Source organism: Diabrotica undecimpunctata, chromosome 2 (genome assembly GCF_040954645.1).
Source record: "Diabrotica undecimpunctata isolate CICGRU chromosome 2, icDiaUnde3, whole genome shotgun sequence".
Lineage (NCBI taxonomy): Eukaryota > Metazoa > Arthropoda > Insecta > Coleoptera > Chrysomelidae > Diabrotica > Diabrotica undecimpunctata.
In genome coordinates, this window is record NC_092804.1 from 180467682 (window position 1) to 180491421 (window position 23740).

The 23740-nt window shown below is 34.1% G+C and overlaps 1 protein-coding gene across 7 annotated transcripts in view; it reads left to right on the forward strand.

Annotated features, from left to right (window-relative positions):
* The window catches only part of LOC140435297 (EGFR adapter protein-like), a 651983-nt gene extending 629950 nt beyond the window's left edge, over nt 1-22033 (forward strand). For 5 of the 7 annotated variants that reach the window (XM_072524130.1, XM_072524133.1, XM_072524131.1 and 2 more), the window contains 4 exons: nt 10730-10861; nt 14110-14509; nt 15123-15646; nt 19981-22030. In XM_072524130.1, coding sequence (XP_072380231.1) covers nt 10769-10861; nt 14110-14509; nt 15123-15646; nt 19981-20190 — 1227 coding nt within the window. In that variant the 5' untranslated portion in view covers nt 10730-10768 and the 3' untranslated portion in view covers nt 20191-22030. Of the gene's footprint in view, nt 1-5189; nt 5323-10729; nt 10862-14109; nt 14510-15122; nt 15647-19980 lie in introns of those variants that run through there. The other 2 variants (XM_072524129.1, XM_072524128.1) reach the window with 2 other exon arrangements.
* The last annotated feature ends 1707 nt before the right edge of the window (nt 22034-23740 follow it).

Here is a 23740-nt window from a genome sequence, read left to right on the forward strand (position 1 = left end):
ACAGGGAAGGAAAGGTATAGCCTTACTGAACAGCGTACTGTGGGATAAAAACATCTCTAAAGAAAATAAAAGAAGAATATACAACATTTTTAATAAAAAGTATCACAACATATGGATGCGAAGTGTGGCCCCTAAAAGACAGAACAGAGAAAATGCTTAGAGCAACAGAAGTGGACTTCTGGCGCCGCTCGGCGGGAATCTCCAGACGCGACAGAATAACAAACGAGAGAGTCCGAGAAATCATGGGGTTACACATAATATTGTTGATGACATCAAAACGACAATCTCGAAATATCCAACAAAGAATTCAAATTAACAACCATACCTTTGAGCAAGTCAAAGAATTTACATATCTTGGATCGCTAGTAAACGCAACAAACACGACAAGCGACGAAATAAAAAGACGCATAGCAATAGCAAACAAAACTGTTCACGGCCTCCAGAGACATTTAAAAAATAAAAATATAAAACGTGCACTAAAGCTTAATATATACAGGACCTTAATAAGACCAGTTTTGATATATGGGGCTGAAACGTGGATCTTATCTCAAAATGATAAAAGACTTCTTGGTATTTTTGAGAGAAAAATTCTTAGAAAGATTTTTGGGGCCGTAAATGAAAATGGGCTATGGCGTCGAAGATACAACTTTGAACTGTATCAGTTATACACCGATCCAGATATTGTGAAATTCGTTAAAGTGCAGAGACTTAGATGGGCTGGACACATTGCTAGGATGTCAGATCACGAATACACGAAGAGATTAACATTTTCAAAACCAGAGGGCACAAGAAGCAGAGGACGACCACGAATGAGATGGATTGATGATGTGGAAGAAGACCTACAGATTCTAGGGGTTAGAAGATGGAGGGAAGTTGCCAGGAATCGACAGGAGTGGCGACTTCTTTGTGAGCAGGCCAAGATCCACAACGGATTGTCGAGCCACTTATGATGATGATGATGACATCAAAACGACACAACTCAGATGGTACGGACACGTAAGGAGAATGCCGGAGAATACAATACCAAGACAAATTCTTGAATGGCAACCAAGAGGTAGGCGGAGACCAGGAAGGCCTAGAAGAAGTTGGAGAGAAGGAGTTGATAAAGAAATCAGAGAAAGAGAACTGGAAGACGATCTATGGAACGATAGAATGAGATGGAGATTGGAAAACGGAAGACGTCGAAGAACGTTGTAAACCGACATTATATATTATATATGTTTTACATTTTTTGTAGGATTATTAAAATATTTAGTAGTTTTTAACGTTTAATAAGTATATTGACAAGTATGAAGTATTTTTCTGACTTAGACAAGGAAAGAGAGGGGACGCGTAATCGTATGGAATTGACTGAAACCGGCACCAGAAAGTTTGCCAGGTCATATTTTATTTCTTCAGTAGATTGAGAATAATAGATATATCAATAAATAGATTTTTATTATTCATTGTTGATATAGATCAACAACTAAGTCATCATTTTTTAAACATGATTGTATCATTACATATTTTTAGTAGATTGATATAGTGCCAGATAATCAAGCTGTAAAAATAGTCCAGAGATCGAAGCCCCAAGGAAACAGAACAAGAGGAAGCCCCGTAAAAGATAGATAAATAGACGACGTAGAGAGGGATCTTAAAACCATGAACATCAGGCAGTGGCAAAGGAAATTATCCGATAGGTCAGAACATTGTTAAGCAGGCCAAGAATCACAAAGGGTTCTAGCGCCATTAGAAGAAGAAGTAGAAGATATAGTGATTCAGTAAATTAAAGTTGAAATCAGTAGATCTACTGAAAAATGAGTAGACCTGGTAAACCTGTGAGAGATAGTAATGGGCAACGTACAGGCAGCAAAATATGGCGGCCACATCTAAACTGGCTTCAGTTTTCGAAAGTTTATTAAATGAGCGTTACCTGCTGTTATAGTTCACAACGAAGTTATGTCGATTTACAGGTTAAAATCTTTCATCATTTTTATTTCAGACTTTTTTGAAACAATTACTGAATTAGAAATCTAAACGTCGAAATATAAAATGTAATTTTTCAAGTATAATCAAGTACCATACAAGAATGATTTGTATTATTATAAATTTTGCAAAAGAATTTAATAACAAACAAGAACAGACATTGATATTATGTATTGTGAATTTTCTTCTAACCTTGACCAACAATACTGTCTTTCAAGACCCCTTCACGTCTGCTGACGTTGACCCAACATCCGATACACTCACGTCGTCGACTCAGGCGGACAATAATTTTTTATCGAGTGTTACTGATATCAGCAAACTTGACTGAATATCACATCAACAAACATCGTAGTCATCCCCGGAACGTTATCGGGTTTCTTTATAAGAAGAAGAAGAGGAACAGACGTACTTTTCGCTCCGGATTCTTTTTCATTGTGCTCACTTGGCAATTTTCGTTTCGTATTTCATTTCAGCATATACTTGCTTTAACAGTGGCGGAACTACGGAATATATTTTTTAAAGAAATCCTTAGAAAAGGTTTTAAAAACGATTTTACCTAATAAAATTTGATAGATAGATTAAGAAATTTAAACTTCCTACAGAAAATCGGGTAGGCCCCTAGTTGGTAGGTGGCAGTAATATGTACCTGGAGAATTGAAGTAATTCAAATAAACCAGTTGAATTGTGGTTTATATAATTTAATTTATTGAAGAAAAAGTGTTTTGGTAAGAGAGGCGTGGGAAGACGACGTATCTCCTGACTGCATTACCTAAGAACTTGGTTCAATGTGTGGAACGCATGCCTAATCCGAGCAGCTGTAGATAAAATTAAAATTGTCCTGATAATCGCCAATATCCGAAATGGATTGGCACCGTAAGAAGAATCTGTGGAATTACCAATACTGAGAAGCATCCAACTAAAATGCCAGATGGATCAAAATCACAACGAACCATCAAATCACGGATAAACTAGCTGGAAATACAAATAGATTAAAGCTATCTGCTTGGAAGACTTAAGAATTAGGGCCATAGAAAAAGAAATACAAACATGAAAGAACAGCAAAAGGAATATCGATCTTAATAAAAAAATAAATGGAGAAAACACATACAAGATTACCAGCACACATGTGTAAAAGTCGATGATTGTAAAAACCCATGTACTCAGTTTAACTCAGATGTAAAAATCTATGTAGCTGATAATCTATATACCTATGTCAACATCAGTTTATATTAATACCTATTTAGTATTAGAATCCATCATACATGTCCTTCATTTTAAAAAAAGGTGATAAAAGGTCAACAAATAACCATAGAGGAATCAGTGTAATGCTTTCACTAGCAAGAATCTTTTCCACAGTTATAAAAGAACGAATAGAATAACACATGGACCATTATGGCGAAGAACAAGCCGGATTCCGAAAAGCCAGATCATGTCTAGATATCATATTCATCATGTAACAGGTGACAGAAAAGAACAAAGAGATAAATATTGAAACACATATGGTCTTTATCGACTTGGAGAAAGCATATGGATAGCGTGCCCAGGAAACAACTATGGAAAGCAGTAAGAAGCACGTACTTTAGAGGAAAATGGTTGAATATAACACAAAGACTGTACAGAGAGGTGCAAATAAAGTTAGGCAATGACATAATAAAAGCAATCACCCCAACAAAAGGTCTTAAATAGGGATGAGCTTTATCACCTACATTTTTTGTTATATATAAATCGGGCTTTAAAAAGATATTATAGAGAGGACATGGAATATGAGCTATGGGAATTCAAATTAAATGTATATAAGACCGAATACTTATGTATTGGATCCGAGGTTTGTACTTAAGTTTATAAAAAGGGACTATGGAGAGTTGTTACACTTATATTGTTCGAAGTTCGAAGTCCTTTGGTAGCTTTTTTTCACTTGTTTTTTTCAATCTTTACAGAACTGGTCGTATCTCGGTCCTAAGTCCTAGATTATTCATACCATCCTTTCTGTCGCGTGTATTATTGTATATATTGCTGATATATGAAGTTTTTTATTCTGAGGATAGCTCTTTGTCTCCCAGGACCATATTTAATCAGTTTTATGGATACTCCACCCGATCCTGAAGCTTTTTTTTTAAATTTTCTCTGCTGTTATTGCAAATTCTTCGCGATACAAAATGCTGTTATGATCTTCTTCTCAGTCGGTCGTCCGGTTTGAACATCGTGCCACCTTGAATTCTCAATCTTGCTTTGTGATTTATTTCCATCTGTCTTCAGCAACTCTAGCAATGGTAGTTGAGCTCCGACTTCTTTTGTAATATGGTCCACATATCTTGTTGTTGTTCTTTCCCGCGCTATCGCTCCTTACACCATTCCCTGTAATGTCAGCTTCACCAGACCATCTCTACGCAATACATGACCAAAGTAAGCCGTGATTTTTTCGGTAACAATGTTTCGGAACCTTTTTGTCACGTGCAGCTTAAGGATCGACTCGTTGGTTGTTCTTGCACTTCAGGGTGTTCGCAATATTCTTCGGCAACAAAAAATTTCGGACACTTTTGTAGTGCATTTATCAACTTCCTTTAAGGACCAGCATTCAGATCCATATAAAAAATGGAAAAGACCTTTGTTTTTACAAGCCTCATCTTTGTATGTACGGTGATGTTAGGACGTTTCCATATTTTGGTAAGCTTTGTCGTTGCTCCCTTGACCATTGCTGATCTTTTGATATCTTGGGCGCTGCCTCCAGAGTTGGTTATATGTTATGAGAGTACCCAGATATACATTTAGATTCCCCACGTCGATGTCATTGATTTGGGCAATTTCTGACTGGTTGGTATTTTGTCTATCTACGATCATAATTTTTGTTAGGTTCTGCTGTTATAATATCCAACCGAATTTTCAATACCAATTTACTACCAAAAATGATATAAATTCCATAGATTGTAGGTTTCTTCCATAATTTCCAATCAAAAGTATTTGCTTTATTTTACTTTACAACCATTCAACTAATTGATATTATTTCCGTACTTGGATTTCTTCTTTTGACTATTTACTAATGCTCACACTTTCAGATTTTCACTTTTTTATAAACTCCCACATATTGAATCCCTTATCTGTCTCCCCTATGAACGCCTGTGTCCGATGGCATCTCCTCTTTCGCATTTTCTAAAGTATATTGTGAGAATGTTTGTCATATTTTACTTCGCAAATGACTACTTGAAAGTAACTTTGTGCCCGTTAAGCTCTGTTTTCATTCTTTTCAACAACAGTAACTGTTTAGTTTTTGTTTCAAGTGGTTCTTGGGGAGTCCGTCGACAGCGGCAAAGTAAATCACCACCAACCTCGAAGTGTCACTAAAGGGAATACGTTATGCCTGTAAGTGATTTTTGTTTATAGTTAACAATTTCTAGGTTTTTATTTATTGTATATATGATAATAATTTAGCTATCGCTGTCGTGTTTTATCATCTGCGTCATCTACACTAATGCCATCTTTCCATCTTTTCTTCAAGAGTTCTTGTTCATTGTTCTTGTCTGCCTTTTATTAAAATGTACGCTACGTTTTATTAGCCACCATTTTTGTTATTTACTTGTTCATTTGTTCTTTTTTATCATTTTTTTATTCGATGCTGTACTTTTGATATTATGTACTTATCTAATTTTCTCGCTATTTATTTCAATATTTTTTTTGGTGTACGAATTTTATTTTTGCTATCTAAAACTTTAAAAAGCTTTTATATTATTGAATAGATTGTAATTACAACATTACCAAATGTGAAAAACACTTTTTTTTTTCGTTGTTTCTGAAAAAAATTTGGGAACAAAAATCCCCAGACTAGTTCAAAGTCCAATTCACCTTGGGTGAAGTAGGTTTTTATGCTAAGGCCTCAAAAACAATGGAAAATTGAATAGTTTTAATAAAATTTCTTTCTGTTTGTGCTGATGTTAGTGCTCTTACATCCAAGCATTAAGAAGTTTGTAACACTCTGTTTGACAAATTATATTCTACCATAGATTTTTGTTCTCCATTTGGAAACACTACTGTCAGGTTATTACCATCACGCGGATTTTGGGTGTCCCATTAACCCATTGACGGCCGTTGATGCCTTTACGCAACACAGCACAAACTATTTTTTATCAAAAATGAATTCAATCATTTGATAAAATGTCCAACAAATGTGATTAGATCGTAGATAAAGTAAGTTCTCTTCATTTGTTCTTTTTGGGGAAATGTCCAAAAAATTCGAATTTTGTTACATGTTGTTCTGAAGTTTTCAAAAATCAAAATGTCATACACATGTTAACATTTTCAAAATCTTGGTACCCACTTTTTATTGAATATATGTAAATGATTTTAGGTAAATTATGCCGAAGTTTTAGACGCGAAGGCAGCTAGAGTTGGCCTCAAAGGAGGTGGTACATGAGTTGAGCGATGAAGGAGCTTTGTGCACGTTTGAACATATTATTTTTTCGGTTAAGTAATACTGAGCAAAATGTTCGTTCTTTTTAGAGCAAATTGACGCTATCTACATTCCACCTGAAGTAGATCAACTAACTGACGAGTAAGATTTCGCAGAGAACCTTGAAAATAATTGCCAGAATGTTGACATCGGTAACTTTCGTGATTTATTCCAGCTCAGAGGATCTAGATGAGGAATCTAATAATCAAGATTTAGCAACACAACGTCAAGAAGTATTAGCAGCAACGGCAAGAAGTGGCAAACCGATTTGGAGAGCTAAACAACTCCTGCATCCAAAGAAGAGAAATTAATTAGTGAATTTGATTATTCAGTTTTCGGAAAAATACGCACGGAAGAATAACATACATGACTTCCATGCGTAAATTGCTGAATTGGATGAGGATAAATCTGTGAATATTGTCAAAAAATGTATGAGCCGGAATCAGTTCAGATCAATAAAGCGGAATCTACATTTTAGTGATAATGACAACCTGGACGTAACTGACAAATTTACAAAACTCCTTCCCTTTTTTGACTCGCTCAACCAGAAATTATTACAGTTCAGAATTTTTTCATGTGAGTGAATGCACATCAAAGGCAAGCCTGTCCGTTTTCGATTTAAGATTTGGAGCATGTGTTCTTCGAGAGGGTACCTTTATTAGTTTATTCCTTACGCGTGAGCTACGGAAAAGAAAACTGTTCTTGGACTTGGTGCGAGTGTATTTCTTGAACTTTTGTCACATGGGAAAAATGTTCAGAATCATATTATCTTCTTTGATAACTTTTTCGCGTCTTACAAACTGTTGTCTATTTTTTGACTATGTTGTCTTTGCCACGGGGACTTTTCGCGAAAACCGAACAAGTAACTGTCCTTTGGTACCAAATAAATTGCTCTTAAAACAGGAGAGGGGCTCTCATGATTCACAGTTTGAGGTATCAACTTATATTTCTTTGGTGAAATGGAACGATAATTTCATTGTGACAGCAATCAGTACCCATTATAATATAGGACCTCTCAGCTCTGTCAAAAGGTATAACTAAAAAAACTAAAAAAAGAGACGTGAGTCTCACAACCGGTCATGGTATCTGCATATAATAAATCCATGGGAGGGGTAGATTTGCATGATAATGGTGTAGCACTATAGATCCCGTGTGTTGGATAAGAAATGGTGGTGCCAATATTTATAAATCCAATGGACAGTACTGTTGTATATGGTTGGAAAATTTTACAATACTGTGCATAATAGTAAAATCTCACAACTAAATTTCAAATCATTTATCTCTGTCCGACTAAAAAAACTTCGTTTCAAGGGTACTTTCTTCAGAACCACTCAACGAAGTAAGCATTGATCCAACTAGGGATGTTATCATTAGAACTGATTCTCAAAGAAGATGTCGTGTGTGTAAAAGTCAAACAATTTATATTTGTGAACGTTGCACAATTTATTTACACGCCAACTTTTTTCCGCAATATCACTTAACGCTTTAAGCCACTGATGCACGCACGCAACACCATTTATTTTAAGAAACGATTACTTTTCATTTTTTTAATCATATATATGTGTTACTTTACTGTTTTTTTTTATAAGAAAAATATATTTTTTCATTAAAAAAAATATATAGTTTTTCATATTTAAGTTTTTTTTCTTTCTTTGGCCGTAAATGGGTTAAGTTTGTTGGGGCGTCTCACCTCGCCCACTCGTAGAACTGTGACCGTTTTTTATTTGTGCATCTTAAAAAGAGATAAAATTAAATTTGCCAGGTTGTAACTTGTATAATATTATAATCAACGTAAATAGGTGAGAATCATTACAAACTAGCCATTATTATAAATAGTCTTCTAAGACTAACCAAACTCCAATAGAGAATAAAACTGTGTCGAGCATCATACCTTAACAGAATCAGTAATACCGAAAAGCGAAGAATTCCCAGAATATCAAACAAATCAGAAAAAGCCACGAGTCATGTACCTACCTTGCATGTAGAATAAAGAATGTTGTCGAATGCAAACAATGTCCTTAAAAAATAACAAAAAACCGACTACTACCGGAATGTGAGAAATGCCACTTAACTCTTTGCTCTCTCAATATTTTTTTTACTTAAGTAAACGATGTACAGGATGGAACTTGTTTGATTTTATGATTAACTCACCCAGTTACTACGTTAATATTTGCATACGGTCCGGTCTTGCCACTTTCTCGTTACACTCTAAAAACTTTGAAAGTATTTTTTTTGTATAGGTATAAACCGGTGATCTCTCGACGATATGTCCAACAATTTTTTTTCTGTGATTTAAAAATAGATATTGTGCATCTTGAGATTCCTCGAAAAAGAATTCCATGTAGCAGTCTAGAATAAATATGTTCGCAATAAAAATTTAATATACAGAAATATTTTTAAATTACCGATCAGCAAGCTCTTCTTTTTCTTTGTAGGCAAAGTGATTATTCAATTTTTAGTGTCTTCTAAACAATTATAGCGTTTTCTATGCTTTTTAAACTATTGGTGATTTGTCTGAAAATATTCTTACGATTCTGTTACACCACAGTCAAGCACGAACCATTATGCCTTCAGGCCAGCTTCTTCTTCTTCTTAAAGTTCCATCTCCTATCGGAGGTTGGATATCATAACGGCTATGGTCACTTTGTTGGCTGCTGCTCTGAAAAGTTGTAGTGAACTACAGTTAAACCATTCTCTAAGGTTCCTCAGCCAGAAGATGCGTCTTCTTCCTATGCTTCTTCTTCCTTGGATCCTTCCTTGCATAATAATTCTCAGCAGCTCATATTTTTCTCCTCTGGTTATGCGACCCAAATACTCTAGTTTTCTTCTTTCTATGCTGTTCATAATTTCTAACTCCTTATTTAGATGTCGTAGTACCTCAGCATTGGTAATCCTTTGAACCCACTGAATTTTTAATATTCTTCTGTAACACCACATTTCGAACGCTTCTATTTTTCTTATGTGTTGTTTCTTCAATGTCCAAGCTTCCATTCCGTATAGTAAGATAGAAAATATGTAACATCTTAGAGCCCTCAATCTGAGATGCAACTGAAGGCCTCTGTTGGTAAGCATTGTCTTTATTTTCACAAATGCTTGCCTTGCAGTTTCAATTCGGACTTTGATTTCTCTGCTTTGGTCATTTTTGTCATCAACCCAGGTTCCCAGATATTTGTATGTCTCTACTTTTTCTATTTGGGTTTGCTCTATCATTAATCTTTCATTTCCATGTTGCGTTTTTGAGACAATCATAAATTTAGTTTTTCTCTTATTTATTTTTAGTCCGTATCTAATGCAATAATCGTTAATTCTATTTACCAATTCTTGTTGCGATTCCAGGGTGTCTGCCATTATAACGGTGTCATCAGCGAATCTTATGTTATTTACTATTCTTCCGTTTACAGAGATTCCATCACCCAGATCCGCTATCGCTTCCTGGAATATGGCTTCACTGTACACGTTAAACAGTAATGGTGACAGAACACAGCCCTGTCTTACTCCTCTCTTTATATCTATATTTTCGGACTTTTGTTCTTCTATCTTTATATTGGCCTTTTGATTCCAATACAGATTGATAATGATTCGTAAGTCTCGTCTGTCTATATCTTTGTTTCTCAGAACTTCTATTAGTTTTTCATGTCGGACCCTGTCGAATGCCTTCTCGAAGTCCATGAAACAGGAATAAATATCTAGGTTCATATCTAAGCATGAGAGAGGACATTAAAAGCAAATAATGCCTCTCTCTTTCCCAGTCCCTTGCGTAACCCAAACTGAGTATCATCCATATCATCTTCTAGTTTTCTATATAATCTTCCATGAATCACCTTTAGAAATATTTTGAGGATATGGCTTATTAGTGATATTGTGCTATAGTCTGAACAATCTTTGGCATATACTGTTTTTGGTATTGCTACAAAGGTGGACACCAACCATTCCTGTGGGATTTTTCCAGTTTTATATACTTCATTAAATAGGTCCAGAAGTACAGGTAGAGTTTCATCGTCTAGACATTTCAGTAGTTCCGCAGGTATTTCGTCTGGACCTACAGTTTGGCCAGCTAGTTGGATTAAAATCCTCATTTCTATAATCCATTGGATTTGAAACCTTAAAACGTGTTTGATACTCAGTAGCCTTTAAGAAAACTTTGACATTGGAAGTCAAGTCTTCAGTTGTATCAGAAAGCAGCTAGTACACAGTCAAAAATTTAATTTTTAGAACTGTCTTCACTTTTTGTCTGTTTTCTCATTACTTTTAATTATCAAATTTATTCCAACAAGTAAAGGATGATCACTCTTTATTATTATTTATTTTATTTTCTTTTTATAGGCTGAAGAACTGAACTCAATAGTCGGCAATGCTTTCAAGATGGCTTACGCCGCCCAGTTGCAAAAACAGACGAGTTTTCAAGATGTAATTGCCTCCCAATTGGACCAAAACCAACAGGAGAAGGTTCGTTGGGTACGTATTTGCTTTTTTGCATAACATACTTGTTTATGTTTAGTCAGACTGTATGCATATTGTATTGTCTAACGTATTTCACAATGTTTTATATTATCCTGTTATGTTCAATACCAGTAAGCTGCTTTTATTGTAGTGCAAAATTTCGATGATTACCAAAGTAAAAAATATGAACCATATAAAACTAATTTACCATATGAAACATTAGGAAAAATTTTTACTTTTGCTGATGATACTAGTATCACTGGAGAAACTCTAATATTGCAACACTTCATGCAGCTATAACTTCTGATCTACTTAAAATAAAAACCTGGTCGGACTCTAATTTACTCTCTTTTACCGTGGATAAGACAGTAGCATTATCCTAGAAAGGAGCTTTTCAACCCTTGTTCCTTAATAATAGCCAGATCAGTATCGTTGATTCTGTAAAGTTTCTTAGTATTTTTATAGATAGCAACCATAAATAGTCCCTTCATATCGATTTGTTCAGTAAGAAACGAGCCTCAACCTGCTATGCAATAAGATCTGTTTCGAAGGAAATCAATTTAGCATCTACCAAAATTTAGCATCTACCAAAATAACAAATTTTTCTTTGTTTGAGTCTCATCTTGTAACGATAAATATTTTGCCTACCTCAGGGTAAGAACATAGGGGTAGAAAATTGGGGACAGAAACTAATGGGGGTCAAGATAGGGCAAGCAAAATAATCGTTACTTGTGCGAACGGCACTCAGGGGTTAACTGGAGAGCTGGGGTCGTGGGTAAGTAAATGACAGGGGGGGTAGGATTGGGGCAGCTACACAATGAAACAAAGGGTCATGAATCACTTGGGACAAACAAACAAAATTAAACAGGAAACACCTCTAGTAATTTATAAAGAGCGCCACTTCGAGGTGCCTAATTATAACCATTACAACAGCTAGTTGTAACTAGGGAAATAATTATCAAACATAAAGAAACATATCTTTTTCAAACGGAAACTCAAAAAAAAGGTTAGTTAAAAAGGAAACAAATGTTAAGGAACAAAATTTAACATTTATTGTGTCTTACCACAAACAGTTATCAAAAATACAAATGGCACAAAAAATATACTATATAATAATCAAATTAAAATTGTTAAATATTACAATTTTTAAATGGTTATGAAAGCAATTATTACTTTACCAAAAAAATGTCTGTCTTTACTTTAATATTTAATCGCTGAAAAAGTTTGAATTTCACTGTTTCGCACTTAACTTTGAAAAAAACTTGTTAAACATCTATGGGACATCTATCTGGACATATTCTCCAACAGGGACAAAGCAACCATTTCCATACTCAGGGACGAACAATCAAGAAATCTAAATTAGGTTCGGTGGAGGAAGCAAGCTGACGACGGGGACATCCTATATAATAATTTCATCAGTTTCCGGTATCTACACAAATTTTTTGGTGGTTACTCTTTTCTAAACTGCAATTATTTGCAAAAAGTAAATTAATCACCTTAACCGGTCTTAAGACATTACCACCAAGAACATTGAATCGACCCTTGATTCAAAGTTCGCAAAACGTCTTCTCCGTTTAAAATCTCCTGCTTCACTCCTTTCTGCGTTACATTTTACCAAATTCAACGCCCAATAATTTCCCTTCACGTCTCCAGCCAGTTTGTGGTCTACGAACCTAAACAAACAAAATACCCCTCTTGACCTCGTTCTTAGCAACGAACCGACAAAAAAAATCTTGATTATTTATTTTTAAATTGGGTAACTGGAAATTTTTTACCTCACAATACATACAGAGAATAGGAGAATTTTAATGTAAATAAAGACAAAAAAAATATTTTCAGCTTTATTACGTTTTAGAAAAATTGAATACTTGACTTGCAATATTTTTTCTAAGAATCTCTTTTTCAGCCGTAATATTAGGGGACTCAAATGTAAAAAAATCGTTCTCAACGACAAAAACAACTGAATACAAAACTTGATATTAGGAATCTCAACTTAAAATGCCATAATATATTGATCGTTTTAAAATTCCTTTATAAGAGACAAACGCAAATAAACAACTCAGGAGCGTACTACAAAACTTAAAACAGAATTTATATTATTATATAGATATTAAATATTAACAAATTTAAAGCGCTACAATCTTCGATATGGCCTATCGTTTTGGGGTTCTAGTACAGCTGCCCAATCTGATGTTATTTTTAAATTACAAAAAAGAGCAATACGGTATCTTTTTGCAGAACACATTGCCAGAAGCTACTTAAAAAATCACGGGATTTTAACTCATCCCTCTTTATATAATTTAGACCACTCTACTAGAAATTTTTGCTATTTGCAAATATTTACTGATCCCGTCTAATGAGTTAGTAAAAAAATATGTATTATATTTCGCAAAAAAACTATACAACCATCTTCCTTTACAACTTAAATCTGCAAAATCGTTCCCCTAGTTCCATAAAATGACAAAAACCTATCTATCTGAAAGACTATATTATTCACTTTCTTGTTTCTCATATTGATTATTAAAAATTGAATCTCCATTCCATCTGTAATGTTACAATCTATATGTCTTTCATCATTCAGCCAATCATCTCCATACCCTGGGCGGTTTGTAGCCAATTTACAGTCTTTTCACGTCACCGGTTCATCTACTCGGTGGTCGTCCTCGGCTTCTTTTGTAGTAGGCTTCTTGGGTGTAATTTAAAAAGTGTATTCGTTACAACCATATCTGTCTCTTGGCAGAATTGGATCAGTCTTTCTCCTCTTTTGGTTCTTATGCCAAGACCATATGACCCCACGACATTCTTGACTGTACCTTGTCCTATTTTGGCATTGAAATCGCCCATAATAATAGTAAGTTTATGTTTTATGGTCAGTTTTAGACTGTATTCTAGAGTCTGATGTCTGAGTCTTCAGTGGATTCTGATGTCGGTGTGTAGACCTGAATGATGTTTATATTAGAGGGACTTGAGTTAATTTTCAATAGCACAACTCTCTCTGATATGTAGGTTATCATATGTAGGTTAAGTAGATGAAATTTGATGTGTGGGTAAATTTAGTTCTACTTATATATGTCACCAACAAACCTCTATAGCCTGTAAGTAAGTTAACAAATAGCTTCAAAAAAGGGATAAAATTAACTAAATATAGTCCGTGGGCGTATCTTGCGGAGTTGAAATAGGGTTTTAAAGAAAATAATTTAGTAACTCAGTTACAATTATTAAAATAACTGTAAACAAATAAAATATTTTTCTTATTATTGTAGACGAAGGAGTTTAGTCCCTCTCTGAAACGTGAAAAACCAACCGCCCCTCCTCAAGTGTCTCATAAACAAAACCATCCTGTTGAAATGGACGTCGAAGTCGCTACCCAAGACGCCTCGACGTTACGGCTGCCCCCGCCATCATCAATACCGGGCCTCAAAGCCGTTCATCACAACAAGTTCAACGTCAACTCGCCCAATATAGAGAAAAATAACCATTCCCAGATGTCTACACCTAGCAGTGACGAAAGCAATTCGCCAACAGAGATGAATTCGTACAAGAGAATGGCGGAGAAACCTCCATTGATCAAGAGGATAGCTATGGGTCTAACGGGGAATAGTATTCATCATAGCGACGAAGATAGCTGTCCGTTGGTTAACGATAATGCTCCTAGTACACCAGGTAAATACATTTACATTTTTTTTATCAAAATCAGCACGTCAATTACAATCATTGCACATTTCCAATTTATTTGAAGTAGCTTTCTTATTTGAATAATCTTTAAAACCATAAAACTGATTGCTTTTTACTATCCATGCATCAGTTTCTTTCTTCTATTGGTTTAGTTTCTTTGTTCGAGTCTCCTTGACATCTTTTTGCCCAACACTTCTTTTGGCAGACAATGCTTTCATTATTTATAAAAGTTCGTTCATCTTCACGGGCTGAAATTTGTGAAATCTTTGCAATCTTTTCAATATTACAGTAACGTTATTAATAAAATCAATCAATCTACAGTTTTTAAATAAAACCAACAGTCTAGCTATAACACGCTTGATGGATAAACTCAGTTTTTTTAACACATTTTTAGATACAGATATGATCTTTATAAATATTCAGTAATATTATTCGATCATAAATCAGTAATTTAATTTCTTTCTTTCTTGGCAATTAACACCTCCTACCACTTCAAATATCTTTCTTCTGACACCAATTATAACTATTATTTTAGAACCTGCTTTAGTAATATTTAATGAGAATTCTATTGGTTACCATAACATAATTGACCTTTTTTTAGGGAGTCCCACAAACCGACCACTTTCCGGCGGCTACGTAAACGAAACTGAAGAATCAAAAAACAGATCAAACACTACCGTAGACAACCTAAAAAATGAAATAGAAAACAACTCCAATTTATCAAAACGCATAGAACTAGAAACCACGACAAAAACCGATAGAGAATTCAAATGCAAGAGGATATCACAGCTGAGTTCCAGTAGTTCAAGTTCCGGGCCGACAGGCGGCCAAGATAACAATCTGATAGGATTTACACCTACTCCACCACCACTGCCCGAGCGGACCGACTCGCTCAACAATAAAGAAGAGGGAGAGCTGAGGCTGGCGCCGTGGTTCCAGGCGGGTATTCCTAGGGAAATAGCGTTGGAGATACTGGCGCAGGAACCGGTGGGGGCTTTTATGGTTAGAGAGAGTACTAGTAAACCGGGATGTTTTGCCTTGTCCTTGAGGGTGCCTAGGAGTTTTCAGCCGACTGGGATTGCGCATTATTTGATTATTAGGGCGAATAAAGGCTACAAAATAAAGGTAACACACACAATTTATTGATTATAATATTTGTAGGTTATTTTTTGACAAGAAAACCTAAATCACATCAGTGATTTCGAAATACTGGATCCATCCTATGGAATTTTAATGATAACAAAGAGAGAACAACAAAATGGCAAGTAAAAATAAAATGGCGAATAAGGTAAAAATAGAACAGAAGAAAACACCGTTATATTAATAAAAACTAACCACTGAACAGGTCAAACCAAGATTTGGAAAGATCTAGGAATGCACTGAAAAGTTTGAAATACTTTGCAGACAATTTCGTATTTTTAAGAATTCGTAGGAAAACTATTTGGGCTGTAAAGACGTGAGACTTCTTTACTGGAATAAGTAGGAAAAAATTAAATTAATATGTTTGGAGACAAAGGAAGACAAAGACATTTGGTTACCTATGTTATAATAACAAATCAATTCTATCAATATTTGGTAATTTGTATTAAGTACCTTGTAGATACCTGGTCCTATTTTTGAACTCTTTTATGAAAACTATTAGAGTTTTAAATACCAGACTTCTTTAGTACAACAAGTACCTAATAGTAAACAAATAGGTACATTTGAACAAGCTGAAAAACAAGGATGTAGGTATACTGTCACCTATAACCAAATCTATAATTTTACACAAAAAGTATTTTGACATACAACTTTGGCTCTGAGATGCGTAAACAAAGAACTTTATGTAGACTCCACATAGAAGTTTTAGTTATTCCGTTGATTGAATAATCCAAATAGATCCGCAGCTGTACACAAATTAAACGTAGCAACTTTTCTGTTCTCAAAAACACTTTCGCCATCTATTTTCGGGTGAGAAAATTACACTACGGTTAAACATAAAAGATTTCTTCTCTTCATAATATTTCCCCTTAATGCTCAACGTAAATATTGGTCTCCCACTTTAATTCTTTAACATAATCATACTTGCAAACTGTGCATTTTGAATTTGTTTCGTAATTTGTTTGTGTTCTAGTCGATTTATTTGTTTGGTGAAAAATGAATTCCTCTAAAATTACAACGACACGTTGTGTGTATAAAAATTGTAATCTATCGAGAAAAGACGGTGTAGTGTTATTTAAATTTCCCTTTAAAAATCAAGATTTATTATGTATGGTTAATATTTTTGTATTAATTTTCTTCTTCATCGTCTTCTTCTTCTTCTTCCTCTGACTGCTCAATATTGGATTCATCATCATCATCATCAAGTGCAGAATTCAACAATAATCATTTTTATATTTAATTAAATACTGAAAAAATCATATTTATTATTTTTTTAAATTATATATTTATTTATTAACCCAATAATCAATTTATTAAAGTTACAAATATAATATATATTCTTTTATTATGTATGGTTAATATTTTTGTATTAATTTTCTTCTTCATTGTCTTCTTCTTCTTCTTCTTCTTCCTCTGACTGTTCAATATCGGATTCATCATCATCATTCTCGTTTATTAAAGTATCAGAATAAAAATATTCAAGAATATCAGGTGCATATTCACTTTCTTCATTGAAATCATCTGAAGTTGATGAAGCGTTTAGACATGATTGTCCATTACACTGCCCACAAATTAAAGTACATTGCAATCCTGATTTCCACCCGCAATTAGAACCACAACTTTTCTTGCAATTGCAAAATATTGTATTCAGCAGTTCTTGTGGTGCTGGCGGTAATAATGTTGGTATTGGTTCCAGAAATTCATTTTGCATTACCCAGCCGAATTCTTGGGGTTCTAAATCATTTCCCAACCAAATTTGGGTCTGATAATAGACACGAATGATATGCTGACCAGGTGCTGCACTTGAAGGTGGAAGACTTGATAACTGCACTGGTTTGTTGAGTCTTGTTGATTTGATGAACTGGGTGTATCGAAAAGAGTCTATATCGTCTTCTGATGTTGGAGCATTATACGCTGCTAAGAAAATACGTACTCCATTTTAAAATAATTCTTGTACAGAGCAGTTTTTTTGTTGAAATAGTTGAGGTGACTGATGTAAATGGTGATTTTTTTCGAACATTTTTTATCGATATTTTACCTTTCCTATAAATCGCAGAAGTCGTATCACATCCACTAAACGCGTGTAAAAATAAGATGTGTTTCTTAGAATGAGGGTATTTATCAAAACTTTTCGATGAATATAATTTTGTCTCCGCATTACCCTTACCAATTTTTTTAAAAAAAATTTCTTGTTGATTTGATTGAGCTCGTCCTATCAAGATAACTAGCAAATCAATATCTTCTCCTACAATGACGGAAGTTTTTCCTACATGTTCAGGCTCTGCAATAGCTGTTTCTACAATGAGAACATCAGCATCATCTCTGGCTTGTTTTGTAGTGATATTAACAGCTTTTAATTTGTCGATAAGCATGTCTATACCGTTACCGTATAAACAGGTAAGCGGTCCCCCACTCTTTTCGCTCTATCTTAAGAAGGGTTGAAGGTACATAAAAGTACTTGAGATAAAAATTGAAGAGAATTTTCCATTCTACAATTTTTCTTACCACCTTAAATGTCATAAAGTGTAAGGGAAACGAGATATTTGCAGAAAACTCATTTTCGTGACCTTTGACCTTTAATATCTTAAGTCGCGGACACGTGATTATATGAGACTTTTGAGGTAAGTTTTATACCATCAAAATAAAGACGTATGCAAATTTTCAGCTTATTATCTTTCATTCCGAGGTTTGCTCGCATATGTAATTCAGTATGTTAACAAAATTATGAGAAACGAGGTGTGCCTGAGATAATTTTGTTTTGAATATAATTAATTAAAAATTATTAAAAATAACTTTTTTTTATAAGTATAATACAAATCAGGCTTGGGCAGGTATTATGTTAGGTTTTTTTATCATTCGAAACAAAAAAGGTCTTTTGTAATTGTTCTCTGAAGTTGATTGTTTTCGAGTTTTAAATAATTTAAAACTAAAAAGAAAAAAACGAAAGATTTCGATTTTCAAGGCTCAAAAACACAAGCAAAAATATTAATTTTGTAATCATCAAGTAGAAACTTTCGAAATTTTTTCTATCAAGTCAAGATAAGAATGTTTACCATGTTTTGCATTTTTGCAAATATTTTTTAATTGGTAATGAGGAAGGTTCCTTGTGGAAAGACAGGCGATCGGGCTGGGCTACATTAACAAGTAAAAAACAATGATTTCAAATGAAAGTCCAAAATACTTATCAAGACCTGATAGAATAATGTTGAGCTTGAATTTAGGTACTTTAAAATTTCAAAAAGAAGTGAAACTTATGATTCTAAGCCTTGAAGATCATCATCCCTCTTTATTTTTTCAGTTTTAAATTGTTTATAACTTAAAAACGATCAGCTTAAGAGAAAAATTAAAAAAGCCTTTTTTTTTTGTTTTGAATGAATCTAAAATATTATGTGTCCGCAAAATTTTCTTTATAAAAAAAGTTATTATTTAATTATTAATTAATTATAGTCACAACAAAATTAGATCGGGCACCCCTTGTTTTTATTGTTAACATTCTAAATTACATATCAAATAATTTTCATTGCAGTTCGATCTTTATCGTATCTGTATACAAAATATAATATTGACAAAATAAATTCAAACTGTTCGCGAATTGCTAAATGCTTCACAGACATATTTCCGTATATTTCTTAGAAATCATAATTCAGATAACGCTGGTATGGTGTTTAGTTCTCTGACTCATTACACTTCGTAAGTACTGCCGTAAATTGGTTGTGGTAGGGAACGATAGGGGAGGTAACGTCACCTCTTTCTACGATCATTCTCGTATGAGCGCAAATTCGTAACTAGTTGTTTCCCGAAATATCCACTAGAGTCGCTGATTCTTGATGAAATTTTAATTTTTTGGGTTGCACGTTTCTCTCCATATGCGTTGCTGATCTATTTGGGTTATTCAATCAATGGTTATTCAAAATAAGATCCAAGGATTGACCTTGAAACCTTAAGAGGCAGTGAAATTTGCAGGCCAGTATCTGTACATTTTTAGAAAATAACCATTAAGATAAAGATTGCAGAAAATATTAAAATAAAGTTATCTCTTCTGCTTGATTTGAATAAAGTTTTTCCTATATATAAACAATTAACTATTATGTAGCGTCATCTATAAGCAATTTCTCGAGCATTAAGAAAGTGCCTAACAGAAATCTTGCTACTTTTATATAGATATCTACACAAAGCTTTGTATTAATCCGTTAATAACAGATGGCGCTAGTTCTGCTAGTAAACGATGGCGATTTTTCAAAAATCCTACATTTTTTCACTGTAGAACATAAAAATGTAATTCAAAATGTTTGATACCTAATGGACAATTATTTTTTTAGGGCTTTACAAAAGAATTCACTTCGCTGACATCTCTTATAACGCACCACTCGGTGATGCCGGAACTCCTCCCTTGTCCTTTATCACTGAGCCGCTACCACCCGAGCTTCGTCAAAACCGATTCGAAAAGAGACTTTGCCGACATAGACCTTGACCCAGATTACAACACCCTCGCCGATTTTAGGAAAATGATGGCTGATTTAAACGTGTAGTTTTTGTGGTATTCTGAAAGTGGAATTGAGACTTTTATAAAAATTGTGTACCAGGTTGTGAATGGTTTGAAAAAGAAAAAATATGTTTTAGTTTTAAATTATATAGAAAGATTTACGAAAAATGTTTGTTGGTTGAGTTATTTGAATTTTTAAGGTTTAATATGGATATTTCAGAAATATAGAAACAGAAGAGTAGTCACCGATTTTTATAGAGAATTATCAAATATTCGCTCCGTGCGTGACTGACCCGACACCTACCGCCTTGATCTGACAGTTTTGGCAAAGAACATAGACGCTTATAAGCGTCTATATTCTTTGGTTTTGGACCTACCAATTTTCAGGTTAAACATATGACATATGTTTGACATTGTTAAATACATGCGAAATTGACAATTATTAATAATTAACTTTTTAATTATATTTTTTTAGTTTATGTACAAAATAAATGTAGTATTAAAAACTGGGTTTCTCAAAATTCATCATAATATATCTTTTCAACCACAAACGGAAAAGAAAGGGAAAAATCTAGTACTGGCAAATCAAGTTTTTCACGTGAAAGAGCATATATTTAAAAACAGTAATAGTAAAAGTTATAATATAAAAGCTAAAGTCATCAGGCACTCTGTAGTTAGCTTGAAGCGTTATAAAATATCATTTAAGGTAAATTATTTAAATTTTTCCTATTTCAATTGCATAAAAATGAAGTTATGTGATATTTACTTTTTCATATTAATAGCACGGATCCATCTTTTTCTTTTCTCTAATTTATATGTAATCTTTGGGAACCTATAAAAACTACACTTACTATTTTTGCTATTATTAGCACAATTAAATACGCAATATGTATTTGCACACATTTTTGATAAAATTTATGCGTAAAAAGGTAGGGCCAATTTTGTCATATTTCGCCGCTACGCACGCTGGCATCGTTTCAAAGTACCCCTACCATGGTCACGCACGAAGAGAATAGCCATTTCTAACAAACCCAGATGAATAAAGTAAACGAAATAATAAGATTGTGGATATTATGAATCGACTGGAGTAGATAATACAACTGAACAAACATCATACAAGTCGCACAAAATTAGTTTTCTATGAAAACGATGTAATAATGATTTTTTTTAATAAAGTAATTAAAACTTTAACTTTTAAATATTTTCAATATATCAAAGTTTTCCATATTTTTTCTTTTTCTAATCCTGGTCGTGAAGAAATATATCAAAGAGTAAATCCAGTAAATGAACTAGTCGATTTTTATTTTTATGAAAGTGATGGCGGTGTAGAACCAAGGACGCAATTTTTGTGGAACATGTGATATAAATAAAACTGTTTAAACTGTTCTAAAATAACTTTTTTTAACTAACAAATAGATGAAGAAAGTGAGAAAGAAGAAAAAGTAATCTATATTTAGGTTATAGTCTTTTCTATAAACTCTATCTACATATTCACGGTAAATAATATAATAGCGCCATTTTTAATACTTGGTAGTGGAATAAATGTAAAATAATTTGTTTTTACTTGAGTTGTTCGTTAAAAATAGCCAAAAGGTCAAGATAGCTGCAAACTGGTCTATTATAATTGCTGATTAATTTGGTTTTAACAAGATTGTAGAATAAACGTAAAACAAATATGGTTGCACGTCATATTTCACATTTAACACCACTATTTGCACTTCCAGATGGCCTAAATACTTTTTTTACCTATATACTAGGGAGGTAAGTAAAAAGAATATATTAAAGAAATTTTTTCCCTATCTTCCACTGTCGTACGTAACGTGCTAGCCAAAATAGGGACAGATGAAGAGATAAACTAAAAAGAGCAATACAATCCCTGAAAAAAACGCAACATGCATAATCACTAAACATCTGTTAATTTGTATAAATTGGAAGGAAGACTTCTTCTTCTTCTTCTAATGGCGCTACAACCCATTGTGAGTCTTGGCCTGCTTAACAATGTTCTTCCATTCTGCCCTGTCGGATACTTTCCTTCGCCACTGCCTGATGTTCATGGTTTTAAGATCCCTCTCTACGTCGTCTATCCATCTTTTACGGGGCCTTCCTCTTGTTCTGTTTCCTTGGGGCTTCCATCTCTGGACTACTTTTACAGCTCGATTATCTGGCATTCTTTCTAGGTGACCAAGCCAGTTTAGTCTTTGTGATTTTACAAATCTGACAATATCTGCGCTCTGCATTAGTTCATCCAGCTCGTGATTCATTTTAATTCTCCACGAACCATCGCTGCATTGGGTTGGTCCAAATATCTTCCTTAGTATTTTGCGCTCAAATATTCTCAGTTGATTTTCATCAGTGGTTGAGAGGGTCCACGTTTCACATCCATATGTGACCACTGGTCTAATTACTGTTTTGTAGATTCTCAGCTTAGACTCACGATTCAGTAACTTACTTTTCATTAAGTCTTTGTATGCATAGAAGCACTTATTACCGCTAAGAATCCGTGCTTGTATTTCTTGACTGATGTTGTTGTTGTCATTTATTATTGAGCCTAGGTAGGGAAAAGTGGAGGCATATTTGTAGGTATGGTTGTCTACCTTCAGATTCTCATGTTCATTCGATTTTGTGCACTCCATATATTTTGTTTTGCTTTCATTTATATATAGACCAAACGTAGCAGCTTCTCGTTTCAGTTCTATAACTTTTTCGCTTAATACACTTTTGTTGCGGCTTATTATGGCAACATCATCCGCATATGCGCATATTTGCATAGATCTTGTATTAATACAGCCGTTTATATCCAGTTTTCTAACAACAGCTTCTAAAGTTAGATTAAAAAGTGTTGTTGATAAGGCATCCCCTTGTCTAACTCCATTTTCAATATCAAAGGCCTGCGTCATATCTCCATCTATTCTCACCATAGCTTTGGAACCCTCCAGAGTCATTCGTATAAGTTTAACCAACTTATTGGGTATCCCTAACATAGATAGTTGCTTTAACATCTTTTGTCGATCTACTCCATCAAACGCCTGTTTGAAATCGATATACAAGTTGTAAATAGGTATGTTATATTCAACACATTTTTCATGTATACCTCTTAACATATGTATTTGGTCAATAGTTGACCTCTTTGGTCTGAAGCCACATTGGTATTCACCAATAATCTCCTCCGAAAACGATTCCAGGCGGCTATATATAATTCCTGATAATATCTTGTAGATGACATTTAAAACTGTTATGCCCCTATAATTTTTGCAGAGTCGTTTGTCTCCCCCTTTGTACATAGGAAGTATAATTCCCACTTTCCAATCTTCTGGGATGACTTCTAGTGTCCATATGCGGTCGATTAGTTTATGGATACGCCTCCATAGCGCATGTCCACCATTCTTTATCAGTTCTGCAGTTATTCCATCTGTGCCAGGTGCTTTGTTATTTTTTAGATGTTTTATGACGTTTATCGTTTCTTCCAATGTTGGTTGCTCAACTAGTTGTTCTGCTGTGTGGTGAATTATCTCTTCATCTTCGTTTTGTTCTTTTTCTGGGTTTAACAGCTCTTGAAAATGCTCCTTCCACCTTTTCATTATTTCCTCTTTCTCGCT